This window comes from Suricata suricatta, chromosome 16 (assembly GCF_006229205.1).
Source record: "Suricata suricatta isolate VVHF042 chromosome 16, meerkat_22Aug2017_6uvM2_HiC, whole genome shotgun sequence".
In the NCBI taxonomy this organism is placed as follows: Eukaryota; Metazoa; Chordata; class Mammalia; order Carnivora; family Herpestidae; genus Suricata; species Suricata suricatta.
The window spans coordinates 42,830,285-42,846,109 of record NC_043715.1 but is presented as its reverse complement, the minus strand read 5'-3'; the positions used below and the strand labels follow the sequence as shown (position 1 = coordinate 42,846,109).

Here is a 15,825-nt window from a genome sequence, read left to right as displayed (position 1 = left end):
CCAACTCCAATGGGGGGCCAGGGACACTGCATGGACCCCATCCAGTCTCTTGGCTTTTTCTAAGTTTTATTTTTATTTTTGAGAGAGAGACACAGCGTGAGCAGAGAGGCGCAGAGAGAGAGGGAGACACAGAATCCAAAGCAGGCTCCAGGCTCTGAGCTGTCAGCACAGAACCTGATGTGGAACTCGAACCCATGAACCACGAGATCATGACCTGAGCTGAAATCAAGAGCCGGATGCTTAACCGACTGAGCCCCCCAGGCGCCCCCCCCCACGGTATTTCTTCAGCAAGTTCTGTCAGTTCTGCCGTCTGAACACATCCGCGACGTGGCCATTTCTCCCACCCTGGCCCTGCCCAGCACTGCCTCTGAACAAGATTATAGCTCGAGAGGCAGTGGAGGATGGGTGTTTGCGAACAGCCAGCCTGTCCACGTCCTCTAATTCCAAGCTGTGTGACCCTGGATAAGTTACCCTCCGGGCCTCAGTTTCCCCATTTGTGAAACAGTGACATGGGGACTAAATGAGATAATACATACAAAAGACTGAGGGCCTGCACAGAATAGGTGTGATATGAATATTTGTTGAATGTAATTCCACTTGTAGAATTCACTGATCAGGTGAAGCCGGGGTCTTGAGATACCCGGTCTGCAGGGGAGGGGAAGACAGGGAGGACTTCCCTGCGGAGCTAACAGATTTTAATCTGAGGACTGACATTATTCCTGAAATAAATCGTCCAACTGAGGGTGTCAGATTCTGCTGCTTGGTTCTAACCCACCAGTTCCTAGCCTGCCCCTCCCCCAAGTAAACAATCAATCATTCAATCATCTTGGTCCCTTTCTTTCTCTCACACCCAGTCATTTGATTCCGCCTTCAATGTCCATCCAGAATCCAACGGTTTCTTCTCCCTGGTCCAGCCTCTAACCTCCCCTGTCTGGATTATCTCAACAGCTTCCTCTCTGGTCCCCTGCTTGGCCCTCAGGTTCACACTTGCACTAGGTCATGGCCTTCCTCAGCTCCGAGCCCGCCCTTGTCTCCATCTCGCTCAGCGCCTGGGGGGGGGGGGGGGGGGAGAAGCGGCGAGGACAATGAGGAATGTTTAGGGAACGCACCGCAACCCACCCGGTGGCACGCCATCTGGCCCCATGATCTCTCAGGCCCTGTCCCCACACTCTGCCCCTCATTCACCTTCAGCCCAGGCAGCCGGGCCTCCCTGAACGTCCTTGAACACGCGAAGCACAATCCTGCCTCATGGCCTTTGTTCTGCATACTGTTCTCTCTGCCTGGAACATTCTTTCCCAGGATCTGCATTTCTCCCTTGCTTCAACTCTGTTCAAATAGCATCTCCTCAGTGAGGCCTTTTCAGTTTATGCTAAAATTGTTGTGCCTTTCCCCAGCATTTGTTATTTTCCTGAGATTCTCTCTTTACTTTCTCCACAGGACTTAACAGCTCCCAAACTACTATACAACTTCCCTATTTAATGTGGATTCTGTCCATCTTCCACACTAGAAAATGGGCACACGAAGGCAGACATGTTGTTGGTATCTAATGGTCAGAACAAGCCTGGCACAGGGTAGGTGTTCACTATGAATGTTACAGGAATGAAGGGCTGCCTGAGCGGAGACTGGAGGGATGATGGAGTTCTCCAGAGAGAGGAGAGACCCAGAAAGGGAAATGGGCTCCCAGAAGGAAGAGCATGAAGGAGCATCCCGGTCTCCAGGATTTGTCAGCCCTGAGCACCCCGGTCTCCGGGCAGACTCACCAGCCGCTTTGCCCAGAGTGGCAGCTTGCCATTGGTAAGCAGACATCGAGGGTCTGGAGAGACAATAATAAAGAGAATAAATAATCCAACAAACAAACAGGCAACATACATAAAAACAGGCAATTCTCCAAAGACACATTATATGAAATAGACACATACTGAAAGATGCTCAAACGTAATTTCAGCAAAATGCAAATTTACACAATGGGATATAATGTCTTACCCATGACTAACTCAAACTAAAAAGTTTCATAGTATCAAGTATTGGCAAACGTGTGGGAGAACGAAGGGCTTAACGCTGGCAGCTAGACTTGGAGGGCCTTTGGGTTCTCTTTTAAAATAAAAAATGTACTAAGCCCAGGGCCCAGCAGTCCAGCCTTGCCTCTGTCCTGGAGAAGCGCTCCCGCATGTGCCCAAGGAGGGGGCTTTGGACCGTCAGCATGGCACCACTTGCCATGGTGTATAGTCTAAACCCTCAATGTCCATCCAGAGGTGAGTATCAAAATATCCTCTATCCTGCTGCTTAAAAGAGGAAGGCCTCTGTTTTGTATCCACCAACATCCAGGTTGATGCGGTAATTTTGAGAGGGAAAAGATACAGAATGGTGTCTGCAGTGGAATACAATTTATGTCCACAAACATGATGTGTTTTGATGGCTGTGTACATTATCGTTCAGGAAGAGGCCTCTAAGGATTCATACCAAACCGAAAAAAATGGCCACCCTGGAGAGGACATGGGATTGGGTTGTGAGGGTGGCAACGAAGAAAATCCGCTTACTCTGACTTTTTCCCAAGGCTGAATGCTTACATTACTGTTGCCTACTCTCCCCCGCGGGCAGAGGCCCCTGCCCCACACTGAAAGCACCCCGCCTCTCTTAGCTGGAGCAACCACGGCCCATGGGACCTGAGAGATGCCTCCCAGGGGCTTCTGGGCAAGTCTGGTCTCTAAAGGGGAGTGTAGGAGGGGCTGCCATATGCAACGAGGCCTGTGACCATGAGGGCCTAAGCCAAGGCGACACATGGAAGGGCAGAAACCCAGAGAAAGCCTGGCTTCTATTCTCCTTTTTCCTGGACAACATAATCTGATGGCTTTTGGTCAAGAGCACCCTGTTTTTCCCAAGGGACACCCCCTAAGCCCCCACCCACCCTCTTTGGTCAGATGGCTCAAGTGTAGCTGAGTCAAGCCTCTGCCCTCAGGGATGCCCGGCCAATCACAGCAACCAGCTCAGAAGGGCACCAGGACTCACTCCAGAAACACGACTCATGACCCGGGATTCTGCTTCAGCTACTGGGCAAGAGATGCTCTCTTCTGTATAGAGTTTTATCACCTAGAGCTGCTGGGGGAATCTTTGGCCCCAGGCGAGGCAGAGTCCGCCTGAGAGCAAAGCCAGCATGGGAGAGAAGCAGAGCCAAAAGATGGAGAAAAATCTATTTCTTTAACATCACCTGACTACCGGGATCCAGCAACTGCCCGAAGCCAATACTTTTAATTTTCAGGTCCATGAACCAATAAATTCTCTTCCCAGCTGAAGCCAATGAGAGTCCGGTTGCTATTACATCATGAGAGTACTGACTTATAGGATCATTGACCTTCACCTCCAGGCCCTGAAAACCCAGCAATGATCCCTATACCGCAAGTTCAAAATAGGGTCCGCTTCCCAACCTGGGTCCAAGCTCTCTTTGGAGGGCGTCTTCAGCAACTCTTCAGGTTCGCACTCTTCCTCCAGCTCATCCTCCGTCTGCTCCCCGGGGCTTACGGAGCAGATCTCGCTGGGCACGGACGCACAGGTCTCCTGCCTGAAGTAGGGGACAAGGAGAGCAAGGGGAGAAATAGGTACAAGGGGTGGCGGTGGGAGGGACAGGGAGGTGCCTCGGGCTGGGCCTGTGCGGCTTCCAGATGGACTCATCACTGACTTCTGGCCAAGACGGTGCTGGGGCGTCTCACCCGCCACACCCACTCTGCCAGAAACATCGCCATAAACGAGGTATGACAACGGCTGGCCTCAAAAGAGACAGACTCTCTCAGGGCCACAGCAATGGGGGAGAAAGCAAAGCAGACAGTGGGGCTTGAGCACTAAGCTGGTGCGTTCTCTTCTGGGAAGTGTGGGTGGGGGTAGCAATGACCTTTCATCTCTTTGGCGTACAGGAGCCTAAAACACGTTATGACACGAGGTAGGCACCGCAGGGAACCCAAGACGGGGTGTAAGCCTCAAAACCAGGAGCCAAAGGGAGCACCTAGGTCTGCACACTTCCAATACCACTGCAGGACAGGAGGCGCATGGTAAGGCCTGGCCCCTATGGAAGGCAACGGCAAAGCCTCAAACAGAGAAAGACAAGGACAGGTCTAGAGGCAGAAGAGAGGATAAACCCCCAAGTCTCCCACTCAACTGAGACCTCCAAACTAAAAACTCTAACCAAAAGTTAGAACACGAATTCACTCCAATACAACTGGTCTTGCAGCATGAAGGCCTTAAAGAATAAGACACTTCAGTTCCACTGGAGCCTTCCCTGGCTATGTCCCTCCCCGCTGCACGCTGGGCCACGGGCCTCCTGTGCCTCCTCTGGTCCCCAGAGTCCCCCGAGCCCCCCTGTCGCAGTGCTCACAGCCTCTCCACGCACTTCACTCTTGCACCTCAAGCCCTCCTCATATGACCCACCACGACTCTCTATCCGAATCTGTCTCCCTAGCTAAACCACAGGTGCACAAAGGGCAGGGCCTACGACCGCGCTGGCCACAGCTGTGTCTTCAGCCATGCTCCTCATGGGGGCCTGGGCAGGAGGACATTCCTCTCGTAGACAGACAAGCGAGGGGCGGCTGGACCGCTGCCAGGACCTGGGCTGGCTCCTCCACTTCCCGTCCCTCATGTTCTGCTGCTGCCGTTGCTCCCGGCGGTCAATCTCCAGCAAGTGCTGCTTCATGCAGTTAGTGATCTCCGAGCCCAGGTGCCAGACGAACACACAGCTGCAGAGGCCGAAGAGAGATGTGGAAGGAGGGGGAACAGTGAACACAGAAGACATCCGACCCTGGGACCACCAAGGTCGTCATAGCCAAGACCCCATTCCCTGGCCCCTTCCAGAAAACACACCCCATCGGCTCAGTGCAGGGGCTCCAGGTCACATAGGTCTACCCCGAGCGGGGTCCAGACCATCCCAGCAAACCAGGACCTGTTCTAAAGACCTCAAGACTCAAGGAAGGGGGCTGGAGGACTGTAATAAACCAAAGGGAGTGACAAAAGGGACTTCCTTGGCCACCAACCACGAGCTAAGGAGTTTATACCACATTTGATTCTCACTGCATAATTTTTCAAGACAGTTGGTGGAGCAAACTGAGACTTAAGATGAGAAATGACCTGCTCAAGGTCACAAGTAAATTAAGTGGCAGATCTAGGATTTGAACTCAGGGCTGGGTGTGACACCAAGGTACATCCTGTCAAAGGAGAGAGCAGTAAGCTGGAACCCTTGGCGGAACTCTGCACGGGCAGGCCCGGGGCACGGTGCTCCCGCTGTGTGAGCCCCTGCGCTCCCCACAGTACAGGTCCTGCCCACTCCCAGGGGGAGGCCAGCCAGGGCCAGCCTCCAGGCCCTTCCCACCTGTCTCCGGATACTGTGATCAAGTGACGACAGTCATAGGTAAACTTCATGCCAGTAACGATTTCTGAAAGAGCAGAGAAGCCACATGGGCCTTCTGAGTCACAAGGCTGTGTGGGGGCACGTGGGGAGGTGTCCCGCATACGGAGGCACACCCACCTGAATGGCCAAACATCTTGGCAATGCACTCGCCCGAGTAAAAGTCAATCACCGAGATGCTTTTATCAGAACAGCTAGTGGCCAGGAAGGTGCCTGAGGGGTCCACGTGGACCTGCCGAGAAGAGGACCCACAAGACAGTTGGGCTGCCTGCTTCTTCCCTATGGTGAGGCCTGGGGCAAACGTCGCAGCTTCCCGCTGACAGGGGACCCTTTTGTGCAGGATGTCTGGCACGCTGACTGTCCTGGGTGCCCTCAGGACACACACCCAGCTTAGGATAGGAACTCCTGCCTCCATTTCATGGGTGAAAAAGTACTCCATAGGCTCTGCGCTAAGCAGAGGCTCTGAGAAGGTCTCCACAGCAGGGAGCAAGCCTGATGAGGGAGCCCAGGACTTTGATTGTTCCCACCACACTGTGGCCACTCAAAATAGAAACAATGTAAATGTCCCCCCTTGGGAAAAGGGCTCCGTAAAAAAAGATAAAATAGTCTGTGACAGCCCGTTCCCAGGCAACCCTGGTCATCTAGGCCAGAGTGGGTGCTGGCCTGCCTGTGGTCCTTTGATCAGGTACCTAGGATGATACATGTCTCAGGTGGCCCATGAGGGCAGCAGGCAGACAGGGGGGATGTGTGTGGTTTTCACACGAGGGGCCCGAGCCACTCACCTTTAGCAGGGACCCTTCGTCACCCTGGGAGCCCTTGTAGCACTTCTTCTGCTTCCCATTCACAATGTTGTAGACTCTGGGGAGGTGGGGGCATAATGTGGCCAACAGTGGCCCTGCCCACCTGCCCCCTCTTGCATTCTGGCTCCAGCCTTACCCACCATCTTCCTCTCTGCTGGAGGCCCCTGGCCACCTCTTACTTCCCATCTGATGCCTGGACCGAAATACCATCTCAGAGAATGAGACACCCTCTCAGGCTGAGGCCAGGGAAGTTATGTATTAAATTATCCACTGAGTTAATGTCTGTTAACATCTGTCTTCTCCACTACAGAGCAAGTGGAGTGCCTGGCAATCAATGTGAACGAGCAGGTGAAAGCGGCAGAGAACTTTCTGCACGCGCTCCCCCTCTGCACATTCCCTCTGTCCCCTCCCCTGGCTCACTCCACACCCTTCCCAGTCTCAGTGCAGACATTCCTTCCATCAAGCCCGGCTTGATCCCCAGCTTGACCCCCAGGCTCAGGGGTCTCTCCAGGGCCCCCCATATCTGCTGGGCTCTCCTACCCTGACTGCTCCCTGATGTCACGGTCTAGTGAGGGGTCTACCTCTCTTCCCTTGGACTGTGAGCTCCGTGAAGGCAGGGCCTGGGGCTGCCCTGCTCACTGCTATGTCTCCTGCACTATCCCTCCCAAACAGGCGTTCAGGGAATGTAGGTGAATGAATAAATTTGTGAACCACATCAGCACCTCCTAGTCACCCCACACGGGCTTCTGGAGAGCCAGCAAGGACCCTCTGCTGACCTGGAGGGGGGTCTGGGTGGCCCAGCTCCTGAGAAACACTCATGGGTACCTCTACCCAACCCAGCTCCTTAGGGACCAGATGAGGAGGGGAAGAGAGCAGGTAGCTCAGGAGCAGACAGAGCGACCAGGCCTCACGCAGGCCCCACTCAGAAACCAGGCCAGGCTAAGGGCCCAGGGCAGCTCCTCACCTCACGTTGCGGTCCTGGCAGGCCACAGCCACGTACTTTTGGGTGATGTCAATGTCCATGTCATACAAGGTGGTCTTCTCTGCCACGTGGTGGGTACGGACAAAGTGTAGTCCGTCTGAGGCCTGGCGGGGCAGGCAGGGCCTTCAGAGGCCGCCCCTGACAAGCTTCCCGCCCCAGCCCCCAAGGAGGCCAACCCACTCTACCCGCTGGGCACTGCGGAAGTAGATGCTCTTGTCGGCCCCACAGCTGATCATCTGGATGTCTCTACTGCCTGGAGGAGGAGGCAAGGCATTAGGCAAGGCTGGGCCAGCGCTGAGGGTGCCTGGGGCCAGGGATCCTGGCCAGAGCACTCACTGCAGGGCAACTCTGCTGGGTATCAGGGAGGGATTCCCGGAGGGGGAGGGGAGTGGGTGCTGGGTGCAGGCAGGACTCTAAGATGTGAGCTGTGTGTCTGAGGGGGTGCAGGTGGAGCAGTGGCATGGCAGGCCTCTGCAGAGCAAGGGCACACACCAGAACAGGTCAGAGACACAGAAGGGTCACCACGTCTGATTTGGGACTGGGAAAGGTGATGTGGGCAGCAGTGTGGAGGCAGGACCAAAGCAGGGAGCAAGCGGAGACGGGCAGAGGGTGGGGAGGCTCCTGCCATCATGGACAATCGGAACACCCACATGTACTTCAGGCCGGGCCCCATGCCACATGTGCCTCCCCTCCTGACGGCCACCAGCCACTCTGCTGTACAGATGTGACCCCAGGGGCTTAGAGTCACAGTCCTTGTCCCAGGGCACAGAGAGTCAGGACAGGGGCAGGATTAGACCCAGGCATTCTCTGACTCAACACTGTGCTCTGATCACTGGCTTCCTCTCCACGCCTCAGTTTCCTGTCAGTACAATGGGCCTATGACAGCCCCTGCCCCATGGAGTTGTGTGAAGCCTGTGGAACAGTGGCTGCCACCTGGTAAGCACCATAAATAACCTTGCTTTTCTTCTTTCTTTACAGAATTAGGATAATAGCAGCATGAATACCTTAGAGTTGTGGTGAGAATATAAAGATAGAAGAGACACAAAGCATTTCGAGCCTCGGTAAGCACAGATCTACTGCTTCCGGGCAGGACATCAGAAAGGGCTCAGGCCTGATGCACAGTTAAGATGAGCAGGAATCACTGGCTCACAGAAGGGAGCCCTGTGTCAGGAGGGAGTGTAACCAGGGAGGGACCCAGAGAGGCCTGCAAGCTACTGGTAATGTGCTGCTCCTTCGCCTGGGGTGGGGAGTCCAAGGCCCTAGCACGGTTAGGACACGAGTCACTGGTTATAAACAACAGGTGTGTCTCTTCTAGTTCATACGTACTGATTAAGAACTTTGATGTGGACGTTCATTGTACTGTTCTGTAAACTCCGTATTGTATTCGTTTGTTTGCATATTTGTCAGAGAGACCTGTTAAAGACTGAATCCTTCCTTAGCAGGGCAGTTGTAGTCAGATTCCGACTGGCTGGAGCCCAGTTTATACTACAATGATCCATGTTTTGAGCACAGCTCAGCCAGAGCAGGGCACCCAGGAGCAGGGGCCAGGACTTACACCCTGTCAGATGGGCTGGGGGTTCTAACAAAAGCCCACACCTTTCAGGAAATGGCTTTAAGGACCAACTCCTGGGCCACCCCTTGGCCAGTCATCACCTCTCTTGGACCTAGACCATTTGTGAAAGTTGATGTCACTGCTGGCCAAACTGCTAGAGTTACTGATTTATTCTAACTAACTCTATCCCATGGAATGAGTAGGTTTTTAAAAATGTCTGAAAGTTTTAGCTGATCAGCTTTGGTTGTCTTCATCAAGACATGTCAAACAGTGTTAACTTGTTTTTGTCCACTGTTAACTTGTTCTGGCTAGAGAGGTAGACCAGGAAGTGGGGAGGACCAACGGACATTACTACCTTCTCAGTCACAAAATTATATGTAAAACACTCCTCATAGTCAAGAACTCAGAATGAGTACAGAGATGTATTCCCTCCATGAGAGAATATATACTCTGCTGGAGTTTAGTTTTGAAAATGCTTTGGGTTCTGAGCAGTTAAATCCCACAGGACCTGCCTCCCCTCCCCTTGGAATCCCTTAGGGCCAAATCTCCACACTGAAGCTTTGGGGTCTAAAGGGAATCCCTCTGACTTCCTGGCTGAGTACGGACTTCGGAGGGCGGCCCGGGGCAAGATCCTGAGCCTGCACGTACTGCTGCGTGACCCGAGCTGTAAATGGGGCAAGGGAGGGACTAACTGCAGTGCAAGGATCCTCCCCAGCACAGAATTAGCTCTCGGCAACCTCTCCACTCACCTATTTTTCTGCCAAGGTCCCAGTGCCCATTCCATTGCCGTCTTACAGGATTGGCACCCTGATTTCCTTTTGGGGAATAGCATTCACCTAATGCCAGTCCTTCTGGATCAGGGGTGGAGGCAGGTGTGGGCTGGGGGCACATGAGCCAGACCTGGCCCAAGAAAACACCCCAGAGCCCTGGCTCTGATAACGGTTCTGAAAAGGGCAGGTGCCTCAAGCTGGTGCAAGGGTATTTGGCTCCCAATTTCTGCCAAAACTGATAGAAAGAGGGAAATCTCCTTCGAGTGGCACAGTGACACCCAAGATGCTGCTCACCACAGAAAGCTGTAGCTGACAGAGGGGGTGGTGATGATTAAAAAAAAAAAAAAAGAATAAATCAACCTTTGGATCCAGCTGGGCCCGAATCCAGAGCTTGCTCTTCCCCTTTTTGTTACGTGAGGCCGAAGGGGCACATCAACCCAGGCGGGCGGAGCAGGAAGGAAAGGACTCACCAGCAAACTTGATGGCCGTGATGGAGGAGGAGTGGTCGTCCAGGGTCTGCTCTAGGTTGTAGTTCTTCTCCACGTTCAGCACGTGGATCAGTCGGTCCCGACTGGCTGAGGCCAGCAAGGTCAGCCCTGTGAGGGGACAGGGTGGCACTGGGTTCTCAGGTGGCCTCCCAGAGAACATGACTGAGCTTTCCAGGCCTTGAGGAAGGGGTCTTTTGGTTCTGTAACTGCAGCCAACTGGCCCCAAAGCCAGCACGGGGCCATTCCCCCAGCCCTCCGGAGAGCCCCCAAACCCTGGCATCTCACATCCTGTGCCTGCTCCAGTGGGATGAACCTTGATTTACTCATAGACGCTCTGCCACCTGTGCCCAGAGCAGACATCCCAGCAGAGCCCAGCCCTCCTGCCTGCCAAGGTCAGCTCTGGCTGCCGTGTGAAGCCCCGCCAACTTCTCAGCCCCCCCGCAACACTGCTTCCTCACTCTCCGAAGTCCAGCTACCCGGGGCGCATCCAGGCCCCACTGACGACCCGCTGCTACACTTCCTTCTGTCAACGGGCCTTCCGTGCTGGCCCCCTCAGTGGCGATTGTGGCTGCCTCGCTTGTCTCAGGACTAACATGCGACTTGAGGCAGAGAGGAGTTCATGAAAGATGTACCGAAGGAAGGGAGATTTGAAGAAAAGCTGGTGGGGGCGCCTGGGTGGCTCAGTCAGTAGAGGGTCCGACTTGAGCTCAGGTCATGAGCTCATGGTTCCTGACTTTGAGTCTGCACTTGTAGTGTAGAGCCCGTTTGGGGTTCTCTCTCTGCCCCTCCCCTGCTTGCTTGCTTGCTTTCTTTCTCTCTCAAAATAAATAAACTAAAAAAAAAGGAAGAAAGAAAGAAAAGAAAACAAATAGAGGGTGCGGGGAAACAAATAAGGAGAAGAGAGTATGGGAAAGATTGCTAACAGATCAGGACATAACTCCAGCTAAGTTCTCTTCCTGCCAAAAATGTATCAGCAGAATCAAATCCTGAGGAAAGTAGACAAATCCAAATTGAACAAAATTCTATAAAATGACCTAAAGAAAGTCAAACCACAAAAACAAAGTAAGGCTGTGGAAACGTTCCAGAAAGGAGGATGACAGAAGAGCTACGACCTGGCCTGGAGGAACAAAGGCACTACATAGGACAGCGTTGGGACAGCTGGCACCCTGGGACTGAGCACAGGGAGGGGACGGCAGACCGTGCAAAGGGAAATCTCCTCATTTTCTTTTAAAGTTTATTTGTTTGAGAGAGTGAGAGAGCACGAACAGGGGAGGGGCAGAGAGAGAGACAATCCCAAGCAGGCTCTGTGCTGTCAGCACAGGGCCTGATGTGGGGCTTGGACTCACGTACCATGACATCATGACCTGAGTTGAAATCAAGGGTCAGAAGCCTAACGGACTGAGCTACCCAGCTGCCCCCAAAACCTCCATATTTGGTAAGTGCATGTGGTCATGTAAATGGATGTCCTCATTCCTAAGAAATGCTCACAGACACCTCGAAGAGGGAAAGGTCATGTCTTCAACTTACTCTCAAACAGGTCAGCCAAAGAAAAGAAACGCATGTGCTACAATTTTATGACCGTGTGCGTAGGCACACACGCATGCACAAACACGGAGACAGAAGTGGAGATGGGGAAACAGGTAAAGCCATGCATACAGTCATAGGGTCAGACAGAATTAAAGAAAAGACCCGAGGAATCTGGGTGAAGAGAACATGGGTATTCATTCTAACACTCCTGCAATTTTTCTGTAGGCGTTGAACTTTTTCCAAATCATACGGCTGCTCTGTGATACGTAACTGTTGCGGTCTCCTTTCCGGCAGAGGATGACTTCATTCATACCTTCTCTCATTCAACACTCACCTCTTTGACCTGAAGGCTGTTCGGGGCACTGGGGACCGAGGTAAGCAAGTCAAGCCCAGTCTTGCCTGCCAGGGTCTTGCATTCTAGAGTCCCAGCTGCCCTGGTCTCAGGGCCCAGTGACAGGGGCACTTACTACACACAGGACTTGCAGCTGTCACTCACAGCCCCGCCAGACGTCAACTGTTCTTTTCTGTGGCTCGCCGGGGGGTGCTGCTTCCCGGCCTCCCCCCTGCCCGCCTCCACATGTTTACCTGTCTCAGGCTTGGAGTACTCCAGGCACAGCACCTCAGCATCATGGGCCTCCACCTTGACCAGCTCGTCCATGAAGTGTAGCTCGTGGATCCTGGGAGACACATACTGCCCGCTGTACCCCGCCCGGAGCCCCCACCCCTCTAGGTGTTCGGCAGTGCGGGGAACCCCCTGCCTGGCCACCTAGGCTAGAGATGCCCAGCGTTTTTCTCGTCTAGAAACCTGCAGCAGTGCCAAGCCTGGGTCACCTACGCAGCACCCAGACCCTAATGGCTCCATGGGCCGGGACTAGGCCAGTCCTCTGGGGGAAGAGGGGTTAGGGCAGGGCTGCATCAGAGACGATTCCTGGGGGCGGGGCGGGGCCAGGGGTCATACTCAAGGACAGGACCTATGGGTATGGGACATTGATAGACTGTCAGGTCTGAACTCTCTTCGTTCTCTCCAAATGAAATCAAACAACAGGCCCCCTAGGAGAAGAGACAGTCACTCCAGGTCGTCCACTCTGCCTGTGTCAGCTTCGCTGAGCCACTGGCCTCTCCTGCCTCGGGGAACCCGTCTAGAAACCAGCAGCTAAGAGCAGCACTTGCACCAGAGGGTGAGTGAAAGCACGAAGTGTCAGGCCGGAGGCCAGCCACGGAAGGTGCTACACCCACGTCAGCTCACTGCTGTTTTCACCATTCACAGCAGAGCGCGGTCAGTGCGAACGGCCCATGGGCACATTCCGTCTGTCTCACACAGTGATGGGTGTCAAGACAGTTGCCAGCATTTAAAAATCATAGAATTTCGCAGAGAAAACCCTGCCCTTTGCTTTTTCTTGGACGATGGGAACATGTGACAATGAGGCCTGGCCCCCTGGTGCTGCGTGGTGGCTGCCCCCCATCCCCTCCACTCCTCCACAGTCTCAGCACCCAGGAGGTCACAGCTGTCATTCATCAACGTAAACCTTGTGACGGGACCCACATTCTCTCAGAGCCTATTGGGCCGGTAACATCTTAAAAAACTTCTACAGCGCGAGTAAACAGCCTGAGCCCTCAAGTGTCCCACCCTTCTGTCCCCCCTCCCCAGTGCCACCAGGACTCCCCCCAGCTCCAGGGGGCATCCTCTCTGTCCAGCACTGTCCCCCTACCCTAGGGTCACATGCACGCAAGCCCCAGCTGCGGGGGCCCCCGGAGCTGCCTCGGTCAGCCCTCCGGAAGACACTTCGCTTACATCGTCAGGGATGGCTGCTTAGGTCGCTAGTCACAGTCCCTCAGTCCCAGCGGGCAGGCGGCGGTGCCAAGGCCACCGGGTGTCCAAGCCCGAGCTGGGAAGGGCAGCCAGTCACCCGGCAGGGCTCACTTGCCTCAGATTTCCACTTCGGTCGCCTGAAGCCAAGTGCTGGCCATCAGGACTGACCTGCATGACTCGCACCCCAGCTTTCGCGTCCATAGGTGTCCCGTTCTCACTCCCCCGGCCTGGGAAGTGTGACGTGTCTTGCAGGTGCTGGATGTCATTCTCTACGTATATTACTTTCAGCAGAGTCTGCGGGAGGGGAGGACTGAGGTCAGTGCTCTGGGAGCTCCGAAGCGGCCCTGTGGTCCTGGCTCCCCACAGCCAGCCTCCCACTCCCCAGTAGCTCCGGAACTCCCAGCCCCACCTTCGCTCCTCAGAGTGACCGCTTCCTGGCCTCGCTGGCAGCTGCCTGAGGCTCTGTGAGAACATTCTGGGCAGGGAGATGGAAAGCACGTGGGAACCCCTCTCCTCTGTCCTGCTGCCAGGAGCTCCCGCAGCCACACTGGACGACAAGGACAAGGGCGACTCCGAAATGGCCGCGTGGAGAGCTAGGGCTCTTGGGTCTCTAAGGGCTTCCTGCAGCTGCCAAAACAGCCTGGACTGGTGACCTCCAGACTGTTTTTATGAGTCAGAAAACCAAAACTGACCTCTCGGTTTTGGGTTTTGCTATTGTATGCAGACAAATATAACACATGTATCACAGGTGCGGAAGAGAAGGCGGCAGCATTGGGCGGGGAGGGGTGCGGGGCACCCACGATACACACCCTGCGTTAAGGCCTTTCTTGTTCCAGCCACAGTGACTGCTCAGGTTTCCAACTCCCCAAACTCTCTCCCACCTCAGGGCCTTTGCACAGGCTATTCCCTTGGTGCAGGACACTCTCCCTCCCCCTTTTCACTCATCCCAATCCTCCACATCTCAGCTCAGTTGTCTCCTTCTTCAGGAAACTGCCTCTGACACTACAGATAAAATCAGATGATACTGTTACATGGCCTACTAACACTTCATAATTTATTTTCACAGTGCTTATCACGCTTATGATTATACTATACTTTGTGCAGGTATTGGTGGCTCTCCCTCCTAGACTGAGGGCGCCCCAGGGCAGGAGGGTCTTAGTCACTGATGTGTCCCCAGCATGCTGCATAGCACCTAGCACAGATCTCACTAAGCATCTGCAGAGTAAACGAATCAGATCTCAGCTCCTAAGAGAAGCGCCCTCACTGACCTAGCAATAGCGACCGTTTCTTCAGCAAAGTGCTTTCTCCCTGCCCTCCCATCGCGGCTCCCTTTGGGGCCCTGCCAGCACCCTTGCCCCAGGCTTCACCGCACGGCAGCTACCGGACAGGGGAGTCCCCTCCCTGGTTTGGCCCATCAGGCGTTCTTCCAGAGAGTTCTGACTCAAGACTTAGGAACAATTTCATTTCTACTCAGTATGTCAGGTCCCTGGAGCAGCGTGTTGACACCCGGAGAGCAGGAGCTGGCTGGCAGAGAGAAGCAAAGAGGAGCCCATGCTACCTCAGAAAGAGAAAAGACGGAGTGAGAAACAAGAGAGAGGGCGACGGAGTATGACCTGCCTCGCTTCCTGCTTCTTGCCCTCAGTGAAACTTAACACCAAGGTCCATAAGACCCCCTCCTGTCCCTATAGCCTCGCTTAAAGTATGTCTCTGCTCCTCCTACAATATGGTTCATAATTAAAAGCCACTCACGTTACTGAAGATATTTTTCGGCCAGTGAGAGTCAGGGCTGCTATCCATGTTCCAAAAGCGGATGGTGTTGTCTGAGGAACAAGTAAGAAAAGATCCTGATGGCAGACAAGCTCTCTGGTCTTCAAACTCGGGATACACCTGCAGTCCCCGGAGAAGAAGGCAAAGGGCGATCATTACAACCATTTCAGTGACGGCAGGATGCGACACTAGGCCATTTGGAGGACAAAAAGTATGTTGCAGATAAACAGGCTTAGTGTAATGCCTTCTATGTTAAAAATGAACAAGAAAAAAAGGACACTGAATGCTACCATCTATTGTCCATGCCCCATCTTCAGCCCAGGTCACAGAACATCCCCACACATAAATTTCCAAGGGAAATGGGCAGCTTCATCAAAAATCACTGAGCACAAAAGGAAACAAGGTACCATGAGCAAGAAGTAGCGGAAACAACCATCCAGCTTCAAATGCTGGAATTTTCAGACAGAATATAAAACAACTATGGTTAACATGTTTAAAGAAATAGAAGAGCTTTGAAAAGAGTAGAAGTATCCATAGCCAACCATAAACTATAAAGAATAACCATGCAGGGCTGAAAAAACAACAAAATAGAACTATTTCCAGAAACAAAATGCAGCTCAATGAGATAACATATAAAGAGCTTTCAAATCTGGAGAGGAAATTATCTGAGGAAATGATAATAGCTGTAGCACAGATTTTTAATCTAAAATCTCCACATCTAAATGAGCACTCATATATCAAAA

The 15,825-nt window shown here is 53.5% G+C and overlaps 1 protein-coding gene across 2 annotated transcripts in view; it reads right to left on the bottom strand.

Moving 5' to 3' along the window:
• Positions 1–15,825, bottom strand: part of WDR62 (WD repeat domain 62) — a 42,431-nt gene that overhangs the window by 5,468 nt on the left and 21,138 nt on the right. For both annotated transcript variants that reach the window (XM_029925876.1, XM_029925877.1), the window contains exons 10-21: positions 15,065–15,202; positions 13,431–13,609; positions 12,091–12,182; positions 9,961–10,086; positions 7,354–7,421; positions 7,151–7,272; positions 6,169–6,244; positions 5,507–5,618; positions 5,351–5,414; positions 4,593–4,721; positions 3,423–3,556; positions 1,761–1,813 (exon numbers count right to left, since the gene is read on the bottom strand). In XM_029925876.1, the coding sequence (XP_029781736.1) occupies positions 1,761–1,813; positions 3,423–3,556; positions 4,593–4,721; positions 5,351–5,414; positions 5,507–5,618; positions 6,169–6,244; positions 7,151–7,272; positions 7,354–7,421; positions 9,961–10,086; positions 12,091–12,182; positions 13,431–13,609; positions 15,065–15,202 (1,293 nt within the window). The remainder of the gene's footprint in view (positions 1–1,760; positions 1,814–3,422; positions 3,557–4,592; positions 4,722–5,350; positions 5,415–5,506; positions 5,619–6,168; positions 6,245–7,150; positions 7,273–7,353; positions 7,422–9,960; positions 10,087–12,090; positions 12,183–13,430; positions 13,610–15,064; positions 15,203–15,825) is intronic.